Source organism: Schistocerca serialis, chromosome 6 (assembly GCF_023864345.2).
Source record: "Schistocerca serialis cubense isolate TAMUIC-IGC-003099 chromosome 6, iqSchSeri2.2, whole genome shotgun sequence".
Classification (NCBI taxonomy): Eukaryota; Metazoa; Arthropoda; class Insecta; order Orthoptera; family Acrididae; genus Schistocerca; species Schistocerca serialis.
This window is the reverse complement of record NC_064643.1, coordinates 341,234,898-341,257,874: the sequence shown is the minus strand read 5'-3', so window position 1 is coordinate 341,257,874 and position 22,977 is coordinate 341,234,898. Positions and strand designations below refer to the sequence as shown.

At 40.1% G+C, this 22,977-nt stretch overlaps 1 protein-coding gene across 1 annotated transcript in view; it reads right to left on the bottom strand.

The window, feature by feature from the left end:
• The window catches only part of LOC126484512 (protein madd-4-like), a 320,139-nt gene that overhangs the window by 130,274 nt on the left and 166,888 nt on the right, over positions 1–22,977 (bottom strand). The window contains exon 11 of the mRNA XM_050108049.1: positions 13,715–14,055. Coding sequence (XP_049964006.1) covers positions 13,715–14,055 — 341 coding nt within the window. The remainder of the gene's footprint in view (positions 1–13,714; positions 14,056–22,977) is intronic.

The following is a 22,977-nucleotide window of genomic DNA, read 5'->3' as shown; positions in this document are numbered from 1 at the left end:
TCAAAGGCACTAGAAGAAAAGGACATCAGAGTATGAGATGGATCAATGGCATCACAGAAGTAATGTATTGCAACCTGGAAATGTTGCAGGAGAAAGTGCAGGACAGAAGAAATTGGTGTGCTTTGGTCGATAGGGTCACAGAGAGTTGGAACCAACTAAAGGAATGGAGAGAGAGAGAGAGAGAGAGAGAGAGAGAGAGAGAGAGAGAGAGAGAGAGAGAGAGAGAGAAGAAGGGGGGAAGAGAGACTAGTTGTACTTTTCACATATGACTAGCTGTGAGTTCGAAATTTGCATCACAATTTATTTATAGTTTTCATTCAAAGTTACCAACAATTGGTGGAGGCAAAATTTTACTCTTTCATTGGAGAAAAGCTGTTCCATTCCTGTCACATAAAATAATGGCACTGGGAGCACAGTAACAGTCAGTACCCCCATAAATGTTTAACAATCAAAGATGGTAACATTGTTACTGTAACTCATACACAATGAAGAATTGTCAAATATTAGCAACAATGTTGGTGAACTATGGAAGGAGTACTACAGTTGATGTTTATATGATCCAAAAATATATCGGTATTTGTAGGTCATGCAGATAAGTTCCAGTCTAATTTTTCACAGTTGACTTTTTTGGTAAAAAGTAAGGCTCATATCTGAGCCAATACATTACTTAGCCCCCCCATGAACCATGGACCTTGTCGTTGGTGGGGAGGCTTGCGTGCCTCAGCATAGTGAACGCATTATTGTGGCCAAGATAGATATGAAGCCCATGCTTACCACAGTAGTACAAGTTTATATGCCAACTAGCTCTGCAGATGATGAAGAAATTGGTAAAATGTATGATGAGATAAAAGAAATTATTCAGGTAGTGAAGGGAGACGAAGATTTAATAGTCATAGGTGACTGGAATTCGAGAGTAGAAAAGGGAGAGAGGGAAACATAGTGGGTGAATATGGATTGGAGGAGAGAAATGAAAGAGGACGCCATCTGGTAGAATTTTGGACAGAGCATAACTTAATCATAACTAACACTTGGTTCAAGAATCATAAAAGAAAGTTGTATACATGGAAGAATCCTGGAGATACTAGAAGGTTATCAGATAGATTGTATAATGGTAAGGCAGAGATTTAGGAACCAAGTTTAAAGTTGTAAGACATTTCCAGGGGCAGATGTGGACTCTGACCACAATCTATTGGTTATGAACTGTAGATTCTGAAGAAATTGCAAAAAGGTGGGAATTTAAGGAGATGGAACCTGGATAAATTGACTAACCCAGAGGTTGTACAGAGTTACAGGGAGAGCATAAGGGAACAATTGACAGGAATGGGGGAAAGAAATACAGTAGAAGAAGAATGGGTAGCTCTGAGGGATGAAGTAGTGAAGGCAGCAGACGATCAAGTAGGTAAAAAGACGAGGGCTAGTAGAAATCCTTGGGTAACAGAAGAAATATTGAATTTAATTGATGAAAGGAGGAAACATAAAAACGCAGTAAATGAAGCAGGCAAAAAGGAATACAAACATCTCAAAAATGAGATCGACAGGAAGTGCAAAATGGCTAAGCAGGGATGGCTAGAGGACAAATGTAAGGATGTAGAGGCTTATCTCACTAGGGGCAAGACTGATACTGCCTACAGGAAAATTAGAGAGACCTTTGGGGAAAAGAGAGCCACTTGTATGAATATCAAGAGCTCAGATGGAAACCCAGTTCTTAGCAAAGAAGGGAAAGCAGAAAGGTGGAAGGAGTATATAGAGGGTCTATACAAGGGCAATGTACTTGAGGACAATATTATGGAAATGGAAGAGAATGTAGATGAAGATGAAATGTGAGATACGATATTGCGTGAAGAGTTAGACAGAGCACTGAAAGACCTGAGTCGAAACAAGGCCCCGGGAGTAGACAACATTCCATTGGAACTACTGACGGCCTTGGGAGAGCCAGTCCTGACAAAACTCTATCATCTGGTGAGCAAGATGTATGAGACAGGTGAAATACCCTCAGACTTCAAGAAGAATATAATAATTCCAATCCCAAGGAAAGCAGGTGTTGACAGATGTGTAAGTTACTGAACTATCAGTTTAATAAGTCACAGCTGCAAAATACTAACATGAATTTTTTACAGACGAATGGAAAAACTGGTCGAAGCTGACCTCGGGGTAGATCAGTTTGGATTCCGTAGAAATGTTGGAACACGTGAGGCAATACTGACCCTATGACTTATCTTAGAAAATAGATTAAGGAAAGGCAAACCTACGTTTCTAGCATTTGTAGACTTAGAGAAAGCTTTTGACAATGTTGACTGGAATACTCTCTTTCAAATTTGAAGGTGGCAGGAGTAAAACACAGGGAGCAAAAGGCTATTTACAATTTGTACAGAAACCAGATGGCAGTTATAAGAGTCGAGGGGAATGAAAGGGAAGCAGGGGTTGGGAAGGGAGTGAGACAGGGTTGTAGCCTCTTCCTGATGTTATTCAATCTGCATATTGAGCAAGCAGTAAAGGAAACGAAAGAAAAATTTGGAGTAGGTATTAAAATCCATGGAGAAGAAATAAAAACTTTGAGGTTCGCCGATGGCATTGTAATTCTGTCAGAGACAGCAAAGGACTTGGAAGAGCAGTTGAACGGAATGGAAGTGTCTTGAAAGGAGGATATAAGATAAACATCAACAAAAGCAAAACGAGGATAATGGAATGTGGCCAAATAAGTCGGGTGATGCTGAGGGAATTAGATTAGGAAATGAGACACTTAAAATAGTAAAGGAGTTTTGCTATTTGGGGAGCAAAATAACTGATGATGGTCGAAGTAGAGAGGATATAAAATGTAGACTGGCAATGGCAAGGAAAGTGTTTCTGAAGAAGAGAAATCTGTTAATATTGAGTATAGATTTAAGTGTCAGGAAGTCGTTTCTGAAAGTATTTGTATGGAGTGTAGCCATGTATGGAAGTGAAACATGGACGATAAATAGTTTGGACAAGAAGAGAATAGAAGCTTTTGAAATGTGGTGCTACAGAAGAATGCTGAAGATTAGATGGGTAGATCACATAACTAATGAGGAGGTATTGAATAGGATTGGGGAGAAGAGGAGTTTGTGGCACAACTTGACAAGAAAAAGGGACCGGTTGATAGCACATGTTCTGAGGCATCAAGGGATCACAAATTTAGCACTGGAGGGCAGTGTGGAGGGTAAAAATCATAGAGGGCTACCAAGAGATGAATACACTAAACAGATTCAGAAGGATGTAGGGTGCAGTAAGTACTGGGAGATGAATGAGCTTACACAGAATAGAGTAGCATGGAGAGCTGCATCAAACCAGTCTCAGGACTGAAGACCACAACAACAACAACATCACTTAGCTAGGCACTCTTCCATCACTCATCACTTTGTCAAATATTATGTGAGAGAGGTCACAAAAATCATTAGGTCATTAAAAAGCTGTAACTTTCCTGGCTATGACAGTGCTTCAACCAAAGTCTTAAAATCTTGTGCTGGCTTGGTAACACCCACCTTGAGTCACTATTGTAGCTAGTTGATGACTCAGAGCATGTTTCCCAGAAGGACTGAAGTAGGTTACTAACTCAGTAACATCCATTTACAAAATTTTAGGTAAGCGACTGAACCATCTCCCTTCTTCCCAAAAATTTTTGTGAAGACATTACAACAGAATACTACCACTGTGACAATAATATTTTCATAACAGTTTGGTTTAGCTTCTGCAGAGTCATAAACTACCTACCTGAGAATAATATTTTAATAACAGCTGATTTTGGCTTCCACAGAGTTTTCTCTATGGGTGAAACAGCAGTGTATGGCCTCATAAACTCATCTCTTGAAACACAGCTTGTAACCTATGCTTTTTAGTGCTCTCTCCAAATCCGGTGTAGAAATATCTACCAATTTTCTGTACAGAGAAACTTCCACATTCATCATATTTGATTTTATAAATTACTGACAGTGTAAATGTCTTATTTTTCCTTTTTTGTGTGTCATTATTATCCCGACTTTGTAGTTAATGTGGAACCCAAATATTATTGGCTTTTTTATCTGATGTGGCACCATAATAAGGTAAAGCAACATATCTCGTTTTTCTGGTTATCCTTCTCATGTTGATATTATTTCTTTATCAACATATTCGTTTTTGTTCTGCAATTTTGTACGAGATATTTTCTCTACCATATTGTCACCACATGTTATGTGTTTTAGTACATATAAGTACGGTATATAACTCTCTGGTGTCTCTAGTGCAGAGTGCCCTATCTTTGACTCTGACCTCTTTGATCAGCTTTTGCTCTTTGTCTCTCAGTGAACAACTTCTGTTGAGCCATGTTTGTTCTTTCTGTCTCAGTGATTAATAAATGTATAAACAATACTTAGTGTGTTATTACTGACCACCCACATGTGATAACCACAGTGGTGACCCCAACATCATCATTGTGTGATCGCAAGTTATTTTGTACTTGTTTTTGTCATTAACGAACTTCATGTGCCAGGCCACACTGTTCTTGCCACAATGGATCTACCAGTGTCTTTCTGTGCTAGTGCCACACACCCTATTAATTGTGCTTGTGACCACGAGTGGTCACGTGTACCTAATGCACATGTGGTTAAAAGTGAACAATTATTTAAGCCGGTGGCCGGCTAACCTTAACGGGCTCCTGCCTGGCCTAAATATTCGACAGCAAGAGCACTGCTTGACAAGTGCCTTTCTCACCGTCCAGAGGAGGCTATCTGCCACATTATTCACGACGAGCATCTAGATGACTGCACCCCTTCACAGCTTTGGTGGCGCCTACCTGCATTAACCAACAATCAAGCATTGCCTGGCACCGCGCTTGGAACGTTGTGGATGGTCAAGATGCCTTCAGATCTGCAACTTCATCTGCTGTCTCACGTCACTGACCCACTAGAGGTTTGATTATGCATGGCAGATCAGGCTTACACTATCATTTGTCACAGTCACTGCCTGTCACGAACAACGTCTCAATCAACCTTAGTTGGTATGCCTGCACCTTCGGTTCCGCACCCAGGCAGCAGAGGCCGGCGTGCTCGCCTCGGCTGCTAGTCAGGAGCCTCCACCTAGCAGCCTACCCGTGGTACTGCCAGTGGGCTCCCAACAGCTGGTGACCTTGCCTGAGCAGCAATCTGATTGGCTACCGGCCCCGTTGCAGTCAGCTACTGTCTCCTTCCACACAGCACGGCACCGTCCCGACAACCGACCTACCCGCTGTGCTGGTTCCACACTACTTACAGGGCCACTGCCCGCAACTGCCACGTTCTTTGCGCCTACCCAAATGATTCTGTCAGGCACGTTTAGGCGCCACGTCACACCATGTTCCTTCATGGCACCTACCGTCTGACACTGCGCCACTCGCTTCAGCGACGTGATGCCTCAATGCCACAGATATGTCATCAGGCACCCACTTTCTCATTGACACTGGTGCCAATGTTAGCGTTATCCTGGCCAAGTATGCCAGTGACACACTTTCACCTGCTAACCTCACCTTGATTGCTGCCAATCATTCTCCTATTGCGGTCCATGGCTCCATCAAGATGTCGCTTCGCCTATGATTGGTCCACACCTTTCCCTAGACATTCAACATTTCTGATGTGGATGAACCTTGATCGGGTTGGATTTTCTACACCATTACAAACTTTCACCAGACCTGCAGGCCACCGTGCTCCGCCATGCATCCAGCTCTACTGTTCTGCGCTCAAATGAGTTCAGCACAACTTCGCTCTCTGCCTCCATGGCTATGCTTTCCATATGTGCATCCCTCCTCGAGCGCCTTGTTACACAGCTCACAAATTGACGAACTCCACATCCAGAATGATGCATTATGCACCCGCATTGCCTGTGCTTCTGCTGAATTGTCACACACATGACATATGATATGTCGCCTATCTGAAGAACCACTACGGGGTGACCCAACACACGCCTCTGCTGCACCTTTCTCCCCAATCTGTTCCTGTGTCTAGCATTCTTCCGCCTGCTGTCATTTTCTCACCACCGCAGACAAATCTACAAGACGCATCTCCATGCTCTGATCCTGTACCCTGTCTTCCCTCGCCAACTTCAGTCAATGCACCGCCTACGCCGCCCTGATTCAGCAAGGTCAGTGAACCGACATTCCTGACCCCTCTTGCCGACCTCCCTTTGCGAGTATCGGCCATCAGTAATGGCACTTCCTTCGGCCTATTTGAATACAGTTACATGCCTTACGGACTGAAAAATGCTAGGCAGACATGGCGGCAGGTCATTGATTCCATTTTGCTACCTCTGCCACTTGCTTATGCTTACTTAGATGATATACTGATCTTTTCCTCCACTGCTGAGGAGCATCAAGTTCACCTCGATGCAGTCCATTTGGTTCTCACTGCCAATGGCATGGTGATCAACCATGATAAATCTCAACTCTGTTCCATATCAGTTACCTTCCCAGGCCATAGTGTCTCTGCCGACGGCCTCCGTCTGACGAATTCTTGTGTCGAAACCATACTCATTCTTCGTCTTCCTGTGATTATGCTCAGCTCTGTCATTTTCTGGGTATGACAAACTTTTACAGCCACCATGTTCCTCAAGTTGCCTCCATCCAAATGGCCCTCACTGACACCCACTCTGGCAAAAACACCACTGGGAAACAGAAGTTGGACGGGGCAAACCTATGCTCAATGCATTTATTTTTTCAGAGAAACTGACTAAGAGCCAGTGTAAGTGGTTGGCTTTCGATCGTGAGCTCCTCACTGTGTACGAGGTGATTAAACACTTCTGTAGTGACATAGAGGGGCGACCTTTCACGATCTACTCAGATCACAAGCCTCTCGTGGATGCTATTCATAACCCAGCTAAAGACTTTCTGCCAAGGCATTTCCACCATATGGACTACATCTGTCAGCACATGCTATATCCACGGCGCAGAGAATGTTGTGGCAGACTACCTATCCCAAATCTGCGTACTAACCGCAACACTGAATCTGGAAGAGCTCGCCTGACTTCAAGCCGAAGATGACGATATACAGTGATTAATTTCAGACAACGAGTCATCGCTCTCTGTCCAACCTCATATCCTACATGGGTTGATGACGCCAGTCCTTTGCGACATCTCTATGGGCACTCCCCGCCACCTGGTCCCTACTGCCCTTTGTCACAGTGTCTTTACTGCTTTGCACGGGTTGGCTCACCCTGTAACGCAAACGATGATGAGACTTGTTACTGAGCGCTTTGTCTGGCCCGGCGTGAAGCATGACTGCTGCACTTGGATCCACGTATGCGTACCATGGCAGCGTAGCAAGGTCGGCAGGAACACTCAACCTCCATTAGGCAAGTTTGATGTTCCAAGAGGGCACCTTCGGCACGTCCACATCGACGTCGTTGGTCCCCTCCCCCTTTCTGAGGAGTACAGATACATCTTATCGATCATCGACCGCATAACCCACTGGGTCAAGGTGGACCCTCTTGTTGACATCATGTTTGAGACCATTGCTCGTTCTTTCATCTCGGCATGGGTTGCTAGTTCGGCTGTCCCGTCTCTCACGACTGACCAGGTGTGACTAAGAAAACTGAGATATTTTAATTCCCCTCTTGTTTTGCCATTTGCCTCCTTAAATTCATTTTTTCATTTACTGGACTACGATTAACATACGTGAGTATAATCTGCATTTTCATAATAGAGAAAGGTTGGCCCTCAGTTTTAAAGAATATAATACCAGATCAAATTTTGTGCTTAGTTTTATGTATGTAATTGATTTTATAATTTATTTTGACTATTGCTAGTTAGTATCTTTCATTATAGGGTGAAATCAGTAATTGTTTTGTAACTTAAATTCTATTGTTGACATTTAAACAAATATAAATTCTGCAATAACTGTAAACATTTGGAAGACGAAATGCTAGTAATTTTAAAGTATTTATTTGGCTCTATTAAAAAACATGTGAACAAAGCCAGCCCTTAATTAATTCCAAAGTAGTTAACCGTTTTGTCAAAAGTATTGTTTGCGTAATGATATATGTCAATTTCATCATTTAAACAAATAATTCGGCCTAAACCTTGTAATAGACAAAACTGTTAAAAGGAAGGAATTTTTCTATGTATTCAGTTAATTGAATGAGTTAAGTTTTAATTGTAATTTCTGTAAATTACACTTTGAACAATGTGTAGTTTCAGTACCTATTATTGTGATGATATATAATAGGGCCCGATTTTTGGTCACGAGACAGTCAGTCCATGGCTGAGTTTCAGACGAGAAACCTGTGTTGGTTAAAACAACAACAATGCGTCAACTTAACTGTGGAACAAGTGTTAAACTATTAGGCTGTGTGTAAAACAAACGACGGTGTCTGTTCCATATGTACCTGATTATTCCGAAAGAACAGTGAATTATTTGGTTATGCTTTCACTGCTCATAGATGTTCAATTGTAAACTATTGTAGCAGTATGTGGAGGTCCACGTGCTAAATATTAAGGAGGCTTCTGGTAAGTATAACAATAGTGCAATGGCCATGTATTAAATGTGTATATGGGGGGTTGTGAAAAGTGACAGTAAAAGACAGTGAAACGTAACTGTGCATCAGTCGGCTACATTATTTACCGTAGTCAGTGTCCAAATTACAAACCACATTTTTCAGCCAGTGTAGTAACGCAGTACATTGACACCGAGGACAACAAATGAAGAAATAAAGTGGGCGGAACTGTGGCACAGGGACGACAGTTTGGGCCCAAGCTCTCTACATGACTGTGTGAACTCTCCAGTGTTGCTAAATTCCACATCACGGCTTACCACCCACAGACGAACGGCCTGGTCGAATGGTGGCATTGCACTCTCAAGGCCATGCTTATGTGTTATGACGGCTGATGGTCTGAGGCCCTCCCTTGGGTCCTGCTGGGCATTCGCTCGGCCCATAAAGACGACTTGAACGCATCGCTCTCTGAGATTCTCTACGGCGAACCCCTCCTTCTTCCAACAGAGTTCGTGGAGGGTTCACCGTCGGCTGATACTATGGATCTTCCGGCTCTGGTTGAATGGGTACGTGCACATGTTGCATGCCTCTACACTCCTCTTGCCACGCCCTCACTCCACTCTGCCTGTGTTCGTCCACAAGGACCTTGCATCATGTGAATTTGTGATGCTGTGTGACAACTCCATGCAAGCAGCCTTGCAGCCACCTTATTTGGGACCTCACTGCGTGTTACGTCAGGGAGCAAACACGTTCATTATTCAACTACATGGATGACCACAGCCTGTGTCTGTTAATAGCCTGAAACTGGTGTGGTCACTCTCCGACCTGCCTTCCAACGCTTCTGACTTGGCTCCCGTCACTGTCAGTCTGCTTCCCGACACCACCAACCTGCCTTTGACTGACATATCTCCTCCTACACAGCAGTTGACCACACAGGACCCTTGCAGCACAGTTTCCAACGTACCTACTTCTCGTGCCGGCTGCTGTCAATGACCGCTGCGCTGGCACGATGGTTACGAATTTGAGTGATCAAGCTTCCCTCCGCCATGCTCCACACTACAGGGGGGGAAGGGGGGAGGGTCGGCTCTGTGGCGCTGTGGCATCTCTGGCACAGAGCACTCTATATTTGACTCGACCTCTTTGAACTGCTTTTGTCCTATGTCTCAGTGCTTAATAAATGTATATAAGATACTTAGTGCAAGTTATTACTGACCACCCATAGGTGATAACCACAAATCTTTGATAATTTCACTCTGTTCTAAAGGGAGCTTAATTATTCTGTTGTCATGTAGTAAAATCAGACTTCCTTATGTATTTCTGCATGGCATGAACAGTTATATACAGTTTATACTTTCAGTGCACGTTGATTTCCAAAATATTCCAAATGTATTGGTGCCATTGTCATTTTGTATCACTGATGAATCTAAAAAATTGCTTGTCTAGTTCCACAGTAAAGCCAATATTTGGATGGACACTGTTAAATTCTGAAAGCATACTTTTGATTTCAGTAGTTGTACCATTAAAAGAACAAGATTATCACCTTCCTACAGATCATTATATAAAATCTTCTTAGTCGTGTTAATACATTTTTCACAGAAATGGTTCTCTACATCATTTACATAAATATCTGCTAGTGTGCTAGCAATAAACTGCCCATGGCAACACCACCCTGTTGTGAATACATCTCAATTTGCAATTTAAAATACTTGAAAGACAATATCAATTGTAACAACTGAATAATTTCATCAGTTTTGGCTATTCCAATTTAATTATGTTTGAGTAGGTTCTTTTTTATAACATCAATGATTTCTATTATCAGAGCATTAGCACGTTTAAAGAACCACCACAATATACACTCAATAAACAAACAGACCTCAGAAATAAAAATTTTCTCAGTTGTTTTTGACATTTACTCTAATGTATTATAAGCATACATTTCTTAAGATGTGTCACCCTGTCATGATATACACAGTCCACTCAAAATTACATTACATAAAATGGTTATCTAATTGATAACTGACTGGTATCATTAACTGGTTGCTCTTTGATGTGCATGAATATTTCACTGTAAACTGTGCCCCATGTCAGTCAACCTGTATGTCAAAAATCTTGTAAGTAAACAAATGTCAACAAAATGATAACTGTTGTGCATACTGTTAATCCCATACTACACTGTTCTCAATATGTTGTATTTCATTTTGTAGCTGCTTGAAAATGACCCAAAACGCTGAAATTACAATAATAAAACAAAAAAAACTAACAGCTAAAAGCAACATGAGATCATTTAAAAAAGCTACTTGTTATGCTCCCATGGCTCTGCAGCATTGGGGCAGTTAGAAAACCACAGTGAGGTGCAACTTGATGGAACATTGCTGGACAAGGTCTGTGATGTTGGAGTCAATATTTGCCAAGACTAAATGTTGTCACGCCAAACTTTTCATATGTGACATGCCTCAGCGGGTGATGTTGCGGAGGCACAGTACTTGCAGCTGAAGAGAATGTGGAATCAAGATGTGACAGTGGTCCTCAAGTGAGATCCAGAACAGAAACCCTTGATTTAGGTGTAGCAGTTGCTGCTGTGGCCAGAAGAGAAGAAATTTGGCTCAGACATGTGTGCCCTTCCAGCCATGCTGTACAAAGCAGGCAAGTCGGTGTAATTTACCGTGGATTATTCATTTGCAGAGGATTACAAAGCTGGAAATTTAAGTGTTCCAGGGATGAGAGGTCACCATTGCCGCATCTCAATCGATATTGGAATGAATACCAGCTCTGTGAGGAGCAACAATGTGTGGCTAAGCATCTCTAGGTTCAACAGAGAGTTTCACAGTTTCTTGCTTTTGAGGCACACCAGTGATTAATATGGAATCTAAAGATGTGATTGGACATGAATACTTCATCGGATGAAGTGTTTAATAGAAAGCCAAGTAGTGTACTGACTTTTATGATTGTAAATCAAAGGAATTGTGGCCAGTAACTCGCTTGTAGGGAAAGCCATCCAACATTGAAGCATTCACGAAAGCTGAGGTTCTATTCAAGTCCTTTGGCATTATTTTGCTACTGCAATTGGATAATACCTTGCAACAATGGAAATAATAAATCTAGTCCATTATGCTTAATGAACTTCACCCAACTGGTCAACAGCTAATACTAATGCAGAAAGAATTCATCACTGAAAAGGAGAAGAGCAATTGTCAAAGAAGTGTGCAATCGAAGAGGAACTTCACAAATTGTGATTCCTACTTAGCTCCTGTAGGTCGGCAGCCCAATCCACATAAGATGGCTTTGGGTCCTTTTTTCACTGCAAAAATTCTAACCTGACGGCAATAACTGTTTAACTGTTTTTTTTTTTTTTTTGGTCAAATAATCTACTTGTAACATAAAAAAATATTATAGACAACTAAGATATGCCTGGGTAGGCCCTAATTTTTATATTATGTGATGAGTTCAGGATTTCCAGACAAGAACATGGTAAGCGTCCCGCTCTTCATGTTGTTGGTTAAACTGTGGAAAAGCCATAAACATGAGTGAGACAGGATTTGTTCCTGGTACATTCATTAATGCTTGCTTATAATACAGTTGTTGTTAGCTTCTGATAACTCTGTGTGGCTTATGTTAGTACTAGTTACCAGTGTTCCATGGTTGAAAACTCTCACAATTGTTCAAGGTCCAATTTTTACACTTGACAGGTCCCGAGTCATTGCCACTTTGATAAAATATGATATATGGACATTACCAACAGAGGCTTGCCCAGTTTATTCACAACAAGGGAGATATAGAAGATGCTGCTCAGAAACTGTACAGGCTATCTTAAGTTCACATTCCAAAGCAAAGCCCAGTCCATGCCTTAACAAAGTTAAGCCTATGTGTCTATGAGGAACCGAGTTCACAATATAAGCACATTACCCAAGCTGATAGCATACTCGCAGTGAACTCTACAGATCACTTCACAACTGACTCAGACCCACCCTGGACCAGCTTACATGGAGAATTCTTGTGTGGTATCACCAGAAGTCACTCCTGATTACAAGCACCCTCCAGGTAGTTCATCACACCAGTTGACAGTAATGATGCACCAGCTATTTGGTTTCCCTAGCGACATCAGGTGATCTAGCTACATTACACATGAACAAAAATCGGCTACCTGCTTTATCTATGTCTGAGCCTGTATGATTATTCCGTATCATATTGCCACAAATACCTGAATGAGTTAAGTTGCTCTAGTCCAAGGTGACATTGGGTAATGGATGATGTGCTCTTTTGCGGCTGGTTCTTCAGAATGGTTTGAGTGTAAAGCTATGTTTGGAATAAGTCAAATTGCAAAAGTAAAGAAAGATATACTAGAGTTGATGTAAAGTTACTTTAAAGCCTACAGCAGTAGATGCACCATGTACAGACAAGCTGTAATACTTCCAGCTCCTTTAGGTTGTAGCACATGAGAAACACACAAAAGAGAAAAAAGGTACTAATAATAAGCTGGGTGGAAACAACAGGTCAATAAGACAAGAAATTACAGATTAAAAAAGTGACAGAAAGACACATGGTTAGAAAAAAATCATTGTTAATGTTCCAGAAGTTGAATCTAAAGTGTAATACAATGCAGACCTTCATCTGTCTTACAGCATTTTCTCCTAGTGAACGAATGTCTTGAAGGGCACAGAAACTAGGAGTTTACTTTTACAAAGAACATTGAGAACATCGACATTTATCCATGAAGTACATTTAATGCAGCTTTAAGGTAAATATTAAACTAAGAGAAAAAAATTCTTTGGTTATCCAAGATGAAAATGTAGGTAGAAGCTCTTTAAGCAATGATTAAGATTATTGCCAATTTTGATTTCCCAATAATCCGTGCCGTATGTTCCTATGTGTGGCTCACAGTTCATGAGCTTATTCAAGTTATCCTGTTTTATGTTTATTTATTCATTCATTCATTAGATGCCGTTAAGAAGGGCCACCTTTCAGGAATGTGGCAAAGTCATTACATTTTGCAATTTTGTTTACATTTTCTCTCCTACACAAAGTTATAAAAGATTGATGGTCAGTTTCTGTTCTTGAGCAGCTCCCTTACATTATGTTTTCCCCCAACTTTCATTTATGTTTGAAGCTTTCATTTGTGATTTTATTGTTTAATTGAAAATATAATGCTGTAGCCAAAAATAGGTATTGATATTTCATCCATGAAAAACAAAATATTTAAATATTAAATATGTAACTAATTCTTATTTAGAAAAGTGATACTTTAAATTATATTTATGCCATTACTGACCTTAGACCAGGTACCAGTGTGCCACTTCACAGGACAGTCCACAATGTTGCAATACTGTCTGTTAGGAGGAGGTGGTTGAGGACACATGCTATTTGGCACAATGATTGTATTACTTCCTCCTCTTGTTACCTCATGGATGCACGTTACTTCTCTTGTTCTTATACCAATGCCACAAGGCTTAGAACAAGCTTGATACTCAGAATAATTCCATCGAGGAGGACATGGAAATTCATTACATGTTCGATATAATGTTTCTGGCCTGCTTTCTTTATCACAGAAATATGGGTTCACAGTTTTCTGTGTGCTTTCATGAACACATATTATAAATGACTCTTGCATACCTATTGAAAATAAAATGAAGATATGATAAAATTAATGCAGAATTACATAAATATTTATTTCTTCCTTAACATATATGTCCTAGTTGTGCTATGATTTATTTCTAGAAATGTTCTAATTTCATTAAAATGCATACAGTCATGAAAATGTGTGCAAAAGTCCAGTTTGCTTTATGTTATCTTGACATCATGAAACTATGGCTTGTGAAAATGTTCTTACTGGAAATAAGAACAACAACAAACCCTCTATTAAATGTCCTATTTATTTGTCAGTGCACACAATTAAACTTCATTTAGTCCACTGATTCATGAGGAGTATGTATTTTGAATTTAATGTTATGCAAGCACACGCACATGCCCTCACAAAAAAACACACACACATACACAGAAACACACACACACACACACACACACACACACACACACACACACACTGTTCACTTTAATCTTTCAATATATGCATGAGGACAAATCACCACTCTTCAAATAGAAGCTGCTGAGTGTCAAGCAGATAAGAAACAATGGTAACTAGTTGAGATTTAGGAAAAGTTTTTTTCAGCTCGCTCTGTTTGTGTGTGTGTGTGTGTGTGTGTGTGTGTGTGTTAGTTCTCTCAAGAAGGGTTTTGCTTGAAAGTTCAACTGTTATCAATATTTTCTACATGCGAACCTGTTGCTCAGTGTTTCTCTTTACTTGATCTATCCTCATTTATATGCTGTCCTGTACATTCCACTGACTGACATAATTTTGTTTCCCAAGCTTTTATCATCTGTACTCACCTTTATTTAAATATACCTACTCAGTATTGCAGAACAGTAAAATGTTGAGACTTCATCATTAGACAAGAAAAATTATGAACGTAAAAATTTTCTGTAGTAGTTTTACAATTTCTCTTCCTTGGATGCAGCCAAAACATATTCATATAAGCTAAATTATATATTAACTTCTGGCAGTAATTAACCCTTAACTACACTACCTATTCAGACTGAGATTAGTAAATTCATGGGATAGTTTTCACCCCAAAAAATGATAACCATCTGAAACTTATTTATTTCTACGTTTCTCTAAGCTACTGTGAAGCAATCACTAGAACAAAGGTTTCTATTTATGAAAATACAATCTGTATTAAAAAAGAAAACACAATCTTACTAACAATTAAGGCTGCTACATCCTTTTAAACAGAGTTTTTGGAATGAACTTAAAAAACAAATAAAATCTCAATAATATTCAGAAACATGTTTCGAGATCAAATAATGATTGATTAAGTAAACTAGAAAGAGAAAAATAAACAATGACTTTCAATAAAAATGTGGCAGTAGATACATGAATGAATCAACTAAAACCATGAAAAGTATCCTATTTTAAATGATGGGACTTATTTTCACTCTTCACAGTCAAAATGTACTTTTTTGTGAAAGGAAAGAATTTTGTACACTTATTTTTGACATTTAGAACATTTTTGGTAGTTTTTGTGTCTTTAAGGCACAGTCATATGTGACACCATTACAGCCTTGACTCTTTTGACTGACTTGATGTCACTTGTACTTGCACTACAATTCAACTCTGCTATAATTTTCACAATTTTTGCCAGGAACTTCGTCCACTGCAGTCTGCAAGTCACTAGAAAATTTTTGGAATTCATTTTTCTCTTTTTGATATTTGCTTTAATCAGTGCCATCTACATCTTCATTTACATCTATACTCTGCAAATCAGTGTGAGGTGCACGGCAGAGGGTATGTCCCATTGTATCAGTTACTAGGATACCTTTCTGTTCCATTCACATATGGAACATGGGAAGGATGATCGTTTGAGTGCCTCTGTGCATGCAATATTTATTCTAATCTTATCTTCATGATCCCTATGTGAGTAATATGTAGGGGGTTGTAGTATATTCCTAAACTAATCATTTAAAGCCAGTTCTTGAAACTTTGTTAATAGACTTTCTTGGGATACTTCACATCTGTCTTCAAGAGTCTTCCAGTTTAGTCCCTTCAGTATCTCTGTGACACTCTCTCAAGGATTAAACAAACCTGTGACCATTTGTGCTTCCCTTCTCTGTACATGTTCAATATCCCCTGTTAGTTCTATCTGGTATGAGTCCCGCACACTTGAGCAATATTCTAGAACTGGTCACATGAGTGATTTGTAAGCACTCTCCATTGTAGAATGATTACACTTCCCCAGTATTCTACCAATAACTGAAGTTTACCACCTGCTTTACCCATGACTGAACGCATGTGATCATTTCATTTCATATCCCTACAAAGTGTTATATCCAGCTATTTGTATAAGTTGTCCAATTCCAACACTAACTCATTGATATTATAGTCATAGGATACTACATTTTTTCATTTTGTGAAGTGCACTCTTTTACATTTCTGGATACTTAAAGCAAGTTGCCAATCTCTGCACCATTTTGAAATCTTGTCAAGATCTAACCGAATATTCATGTTGCTTCTTTCAGATAGTACTTCATTATAGATAACTGAACCATCTGCAAAAAGCCCAGTTCTACTATTAATATTGTCTGCCAGATCATTAATATACAACATGAACAGAAAGGGTCCCAGCACACTTCCCAGGGGCATACCAGATGTTACTTTTACATCTGACGAATACTCTCCATCGCAGATAACATGTTGCATCCTCTCTACCAAAAAATCCTCAATCCAGTCACAAATTTCACTTGATACCCCATATGATTGCTCTTTTTAAGATAAGCATAGGTGTGGTACTGAGTCAAATGATTTTTGGAAATCAAGAAATACAGCATCTTGATCCAAAGCTTTCAGTATGTCATGTGACAAAAGTGCAGGTTGGGATCCACGTGATCGATGTTTTCGAAATCCATGCTGGTTGGCATTGAGGAGATAATTCTGTTTAAGATACCTCATTATGTTTGAGCTTACAATATGTTCAAAGATCCTACAATAGAGTGATGTCAACGATATTGGACAGTAATTTTGCAGATCACTTCTTCCACCCTTCTTGTAGACAGGTGTGACCTGTGCCTGTTTCCAACAATTGGGCTCAGTTTTTTGTTCAAGTGGTTGACAATAGATTACAGTTATAAGAGCAGCTATCTCAGACACAAATTAAATATAGAATCTGACAGGGATTCCATTGGGGCCTGGAGCTTTGTTCAATTTTAATGATTTCATCTGTTTCTCAAGACCACTGACGCTAATACTTATTTCATTCATCTTTTGAGTGGTACGGGCATTAGATTGGGGCAATTCTCCTGGTTTTTCACTTGAAAACAGAGCTAAGTATTTCAGCTTTTGCTTTGCTCGCCCTCAACTTCAATTCCTATCTCTTTCATTAGGGATTGGACACTAACTTTAGTGCCATTAACAACCTTTCCGTACGACCATAATTTCTTTGGGTTCTGTGAAAGATCACCTGCCAGTATTCTGCTACGGTAGTCATTGAAAGTATCACGCATTGCTCTCTTGACAGCCAAATGTGTTTCATTCAGTATCTCTATATCTACAGCCCTACACCTTGTTTTACACCTTTTACGCAGTAATCTCTGTTGCTTTAGAAGTTTCTTTACAGTGACTATATGCCATGGAGATTCCCTGCCATTACAGACCATTCTAATAGATACATATCTATCCAGCACATGGTCAACTGTTCTTTTAAACTTCAGCCAGAGTTCCTCTACATGATCCTGCCCTGTGCTGAAAGTTTCAAGTTCCTTATTGAGATATAACACTACTGACTTTTTTTATCTAGTTTACTGAACACATACCCTTTCTGCGTGTTTTAGTTGTCCTTTGTACTTTGGTAACCATTGTTGCTACAACCACATCATGGTCACAGATACCAGTGTTGATGTGGACATCCTCAAAGAGGTCAGGTCTATTTGTTGCCATTAGATCCAGTATATTTCCATCATGAATGGGGTTCCTAACTAACTCTGCCTCAGCGATACAGATGGCCGTACCGTAGGTGCAACCACAACGGAGGGGTATCTGTTGAGAGGCCAGACAAACATGTGGTTCCTGAAGAGGGGCACCAGCCTTTTCAGTAGTTGCAGGGGCAACAGTCTGGATGATTGACTGATCTGGCCTTGCAACAATAACCAAAACGGCCTTGCTGTGCTCGTACTGCGAACAGCTGAAAGCAAGGGGAAACTACAGCCGTAATTTTTCCCGAGGACATGCAGCTTTACTGTATGATTAAATGATGATGGCGTCCTCTTGGGTAAAATATTCCGGAGGTAAAATAGTCCCCCATTCGGATCTCCGGGCGGGGACTACTCAAGAGGACGTCGTTATCAGGAGAAAGAAAACTGGCGTTCTACGGCTCGGAGCGTGGAATGTCAGATCCCTTAATCGGGCAGGTAGGTTAGAAAATTTAAAAAGGGAAATGGATAGGTTAAAGTTATATATAGTGGGAATTAGTGAAGTTCGGTGGCAGGAGGAACAAGACTTTTGGTCAGGGGATTACAGGGTTATAAATACAAAATCAAATAGGGGTAATGCAGGAGTAGGTTTAATAATGAATAAAAAAATAGGAGTGCGGGTTAGCTACTACAAACAGCATAGTGAACGCATTATTGTGGCCAAAATAGACACAAAGCCCATGCCTACTACAGTAGTACAAGTTTATATGCCAACTAGCTCTGCAGATGATGAAGAAATAGTTGAAATGTATGACGACGTCAAAGAAATTATTCAGGTAGTGAAGGGAGACAAAAATTTAATAGTCATGGGTGACTGGAATTCGTCAGTAGGAAAAGGGATAGAAGGAAACATAGTATGTGAATATGGATTGGGGGGAAGAAATGAAAGAGGAAGCCGCCTTGTAGAATTTTGCACAGAGCATAACTTAATCATAGCTAACACTTGGTTCAAGAATCATAAAAGAAGGTTGTATACCTGGAAGAATCCTCGAGATACTAAAAGGTATCAGATAGATTATATAATGGTAAGACAGAGATTTAGGAACCAGGTTTTAAATTGTAAGACATTTCCAGGGGCAGATGTGGACTCTGACCACAATCTATTGGTTATGAACTGCAGATTGAAACTGAAGAAACTGCAAAAAGGTGGGAATCTAAGGAGATGGGACCTGGATAAACTGAAAGAACCAGAGGTTGTACAGAGTTTCAGGGTGAGCATAAGGGAACAATTGACAGGAATGGGGGAAAGAAATACAGTAGAAGAAGAATGGGTAGCTCTGAGAGATGAAGTAGTGAAGGCAGCAGACGATCAAGTAGGTAAAAAGGCGAGGGCTAATAGAAATCCTTGGGTAACAGAAGAAATACCGAATTTAATTGTTGAAAGGAGAAAATATAAAAATGCAGTAAATGAAGCAGGCAAAAAGGAATACAAACGTCTCAAAAATGAGATCGACAGGAAGTGCAAAATGGCTAAGCAGGGATGACTAGAGGACAAATGTAAGGATATAGAGGCTTGTCTCACTAGGGGCAAGACAGATACTGCCTACAGGAAAATTAGAGAGACCTTTGGAGAAAAGAGAGCCACTTGTATGAATATTAAGAGCTCAGATGGAAACCCAGTTCTTAGCAAAGAAGGGAAAGCAGAAAGGTGGAAGGAGTATATAGAGGGTTTATACAAGGGCGATGTACTTGAGGACAATATTATGGAAATGGAAGAGGATGTAGATGAAGAAGAAATGGGAGATAAGATACTGCGTGAAGAGTTTGACAGAGGACTGAAAGACCTGAGTCGAAACAAGGCCCCGGGAGTAGACAACATTCCATTAGAACTACTGATGGCCTTGGGAGAGCCAGTCATGACAAAACTCTACCATCTGGTGAGCGAGATGTATGAGACAGGCGAAATACCCTCAGACTTCAAGAAGAATATAATAATTCCAATCCCAAAGAAAGCAGGTGTTGACAGATGTGAAAATTACTGAACTATCAGTTTAATAAGTCACAGCTGCAAAATACTAACGCGAATTCTTTACAGACGAATGGAAAAACTGGTAGAAGCGGACCTCGGGGAAGATCAGTTTGGATTCCGTAGAAATCTTGGAACACGTGAGGCAATACTAACCTTACGACTTATCTTAGAAGAAAGATTAAGAAAAGGCAAACCTACGTTTCTAGCATTTGTAGACTTAGAGAAAGCTTTTGACAATGTTAACTGGAATACTCTCTTTCAAATTCTGAAGGTGGCAGGTATAAAATACAGGGAGCAAAAGGCTATTTACAATTTGTACAGAAATCAGATGGCAGTTATAAGAGTCGAGGGGCATGAAAGGGAAGCAGTGGTTGGGAAAGGTGTGAGACAGGGTTGTAGCCTCTCCCCGATGTTATTCAATCTGTATATTGAGCAAGCAGTAAAGGAAACAAAAGAAAAATTCGGAGTAGGTATTAAAATTCATGGAGAAGAAGTAAAAACTTTGAGGTTCGCCGATGACATTGTAATTACGTCAGAGACAGCAAAGGACTTGGAAGAGCAGTTGAACGGAATGGACAGTGTCTTGAAAGGAGGATATAAGATGAACATCAACAAAAACAAAACGAGGATAATGGAATGTGGTCAAATTAAATCGGGTGATGCTGAGGGAATTAGATTAGAAAATGAGACACTTAAAGTAGTAAAGGAGTTTTGCTATTTAGGGAGTAAAATAACTGATGATGGTCGAAGTAGAGAGGATATAAAATGTAGACTGGCAATGGCAAGGAAAGTGTTTCTGAAGAAGAGAAATTTGTTAACATCGAGTATAAATTTAAGTGTCAGGAAGTCGTTTCTGAAAGTATTTGTAAGGAGTGTAGCCATGTATGGAAGTGAAACATGGACGATAACTAGTTTGGACAAGAAGAGAATAGAAGCTTTTGAAATGTGGTGCTACAGAAGAATGCTGAAGATAAGGTGGGTAGGTCACGTAACTAATGAGGAGGTATTGAATAGGATTGGGGAGAAGAGAAGTTTGTGGCACAACTTGACTAGAAGAAGGGATCGGTTGGTAGGACATGTTTTGAGGCATCAAGGGATCACAAATTTAGCATTGGAGGGCAGCATGGAGGATAAAAATCGTATAGGGAGACCAAGAGATGAATACACTAAACAGATTCAGAAGGATGTAGGTTGCAGTAGGTACTGGGAGATGAAGAAGCTTGCACAGGATAGAGTAGCATGGAGAGCTGCATCAAACCACTCTCAGGACTGAAGACCACAACAACAACAACAACAACAACAAACTAACTCTGATCTAGATAGTTTACAGAGAAGGCATTTAGTGAAGTTTCACAGGTTGTCTTATGACACCCACCACTAACAAAACCATAATTTTTCCAATTAATTGTTGGACGATTAAAGTCTCCACTGATTGTTACAGTATGACTGGGTAACTTACGTATAAGTAAACTGAAGTTTTCTTTAAAGTTCTCGGTTACATCAGGAGATGAGTCTGGTGGGTGATAGAAGAATCCTATTATCATTTTATGCCCACCTCTGAAACTGAGTCTTGCCCAGACAATTTCACATGCAGCTTCAATTTCTACCTCAGTCGATTTAAGTTTCTTGTCTACTGCAACAAATACACCACCTCTATTTCACATTTGCCTATACTCTTGATATACCCTTAAATTTTCCCCAAAACTCACTGCTATCAATTCCAGGTTTCAACCAGCTTTCTGTACCTAGTATTATGTGCGCTTCACTGCTTTTCATGAGCACTTCGGCACTTTGTTGCAAATGCTTCGGCACTTTACCATTAGGATTTTCGTAATCTCGTGTGTGACCTTACACTGAAACTTCTGGGTTTCCTACAGCTATCATTATCTGAATTGGACAGAGGGAAAAATTTATAAAAAACAAAGATGATGTGACTTACCAAACGAAAGCGCTGGCAGGTTGAAAGACACACAAACAAACACAAACATACACACACAATTCAAGCTTTCGCAACAAACTGTTGCCTCATCAGGAAAGAGGGAAGGAGAGGGAAAGATGAAAGGATGTGGGTTTTAAGGGAGAGGGTAAGGAGTCATTCCAATCCCGGGAGCGGAAAGACTTACCTTAGGGGGGAAAAAGGACGGGTATACACTCACACACACACACATATCCATCCACACATATACAGACACAAGCAGACATATACAGAGGCAACCGTTTGTTGCAAAAGCTAGAATTTTGTGTGTATGTTTGTGTTTGTTTGTGTGTCTATCGACCTGCCAGCGCTTTCATTCGGTAAGTCACATCATCTTTGTTTTTAGATATATTTTTCCCACGTGGAATGTTTCCCCCTATTATATTGATATCATTAATGTGAACCCAATAATTTCGTTTGTTATTGTCACTGTTGCATTTCGAAATCTTTTCTGTCGTCTTATTTTCTCTTTCTGTTTTTGCCAGTAGTTTCACTTTGTATTCACCTTCTCCTTTTTACCGTAATCTGCTATACAATTTTATCCCGCCTAGATATACTCAGTAATACGTAACCCACTTCCAAACCATAACCAAAAAAAATTTTTTTGCCGCTTTCAACACTACCGCCGCTATAAAATCCACCATTTCCAGTTCACAAATAGTTCCTTTCACCTTTTAAACAACCATTTCGGCTAGTTCTAATAACTTTCGCTTTATTTCCATTTCCGTTTTTCCCACATCACTGATAATTTTTAGCCGCTTCCCACAGGTTTTAACATCATTATTTCTTCGTCAGACAATTGTTAGCCTCATTTTCATAATCTGCCACCACAAAACCACTCCTTTTAATATATTACACGCAGTTTTTTCGAAATTTTCCCGAATTTCCCCGTCCTCTAACGTGTTTTGGCGGCAACACAACCACCTAACCTTTGTGCACATCGTTGTCTACCAACCCAAGTCCAACATAGCCCAGCTGTAACCAACACCTTTTCGCCTTTTTTTCACACCAGATCTCCAGTTACTTTCCACTCCACCTTTATCTCTCCCCATATATTTATATTTTCATTTTC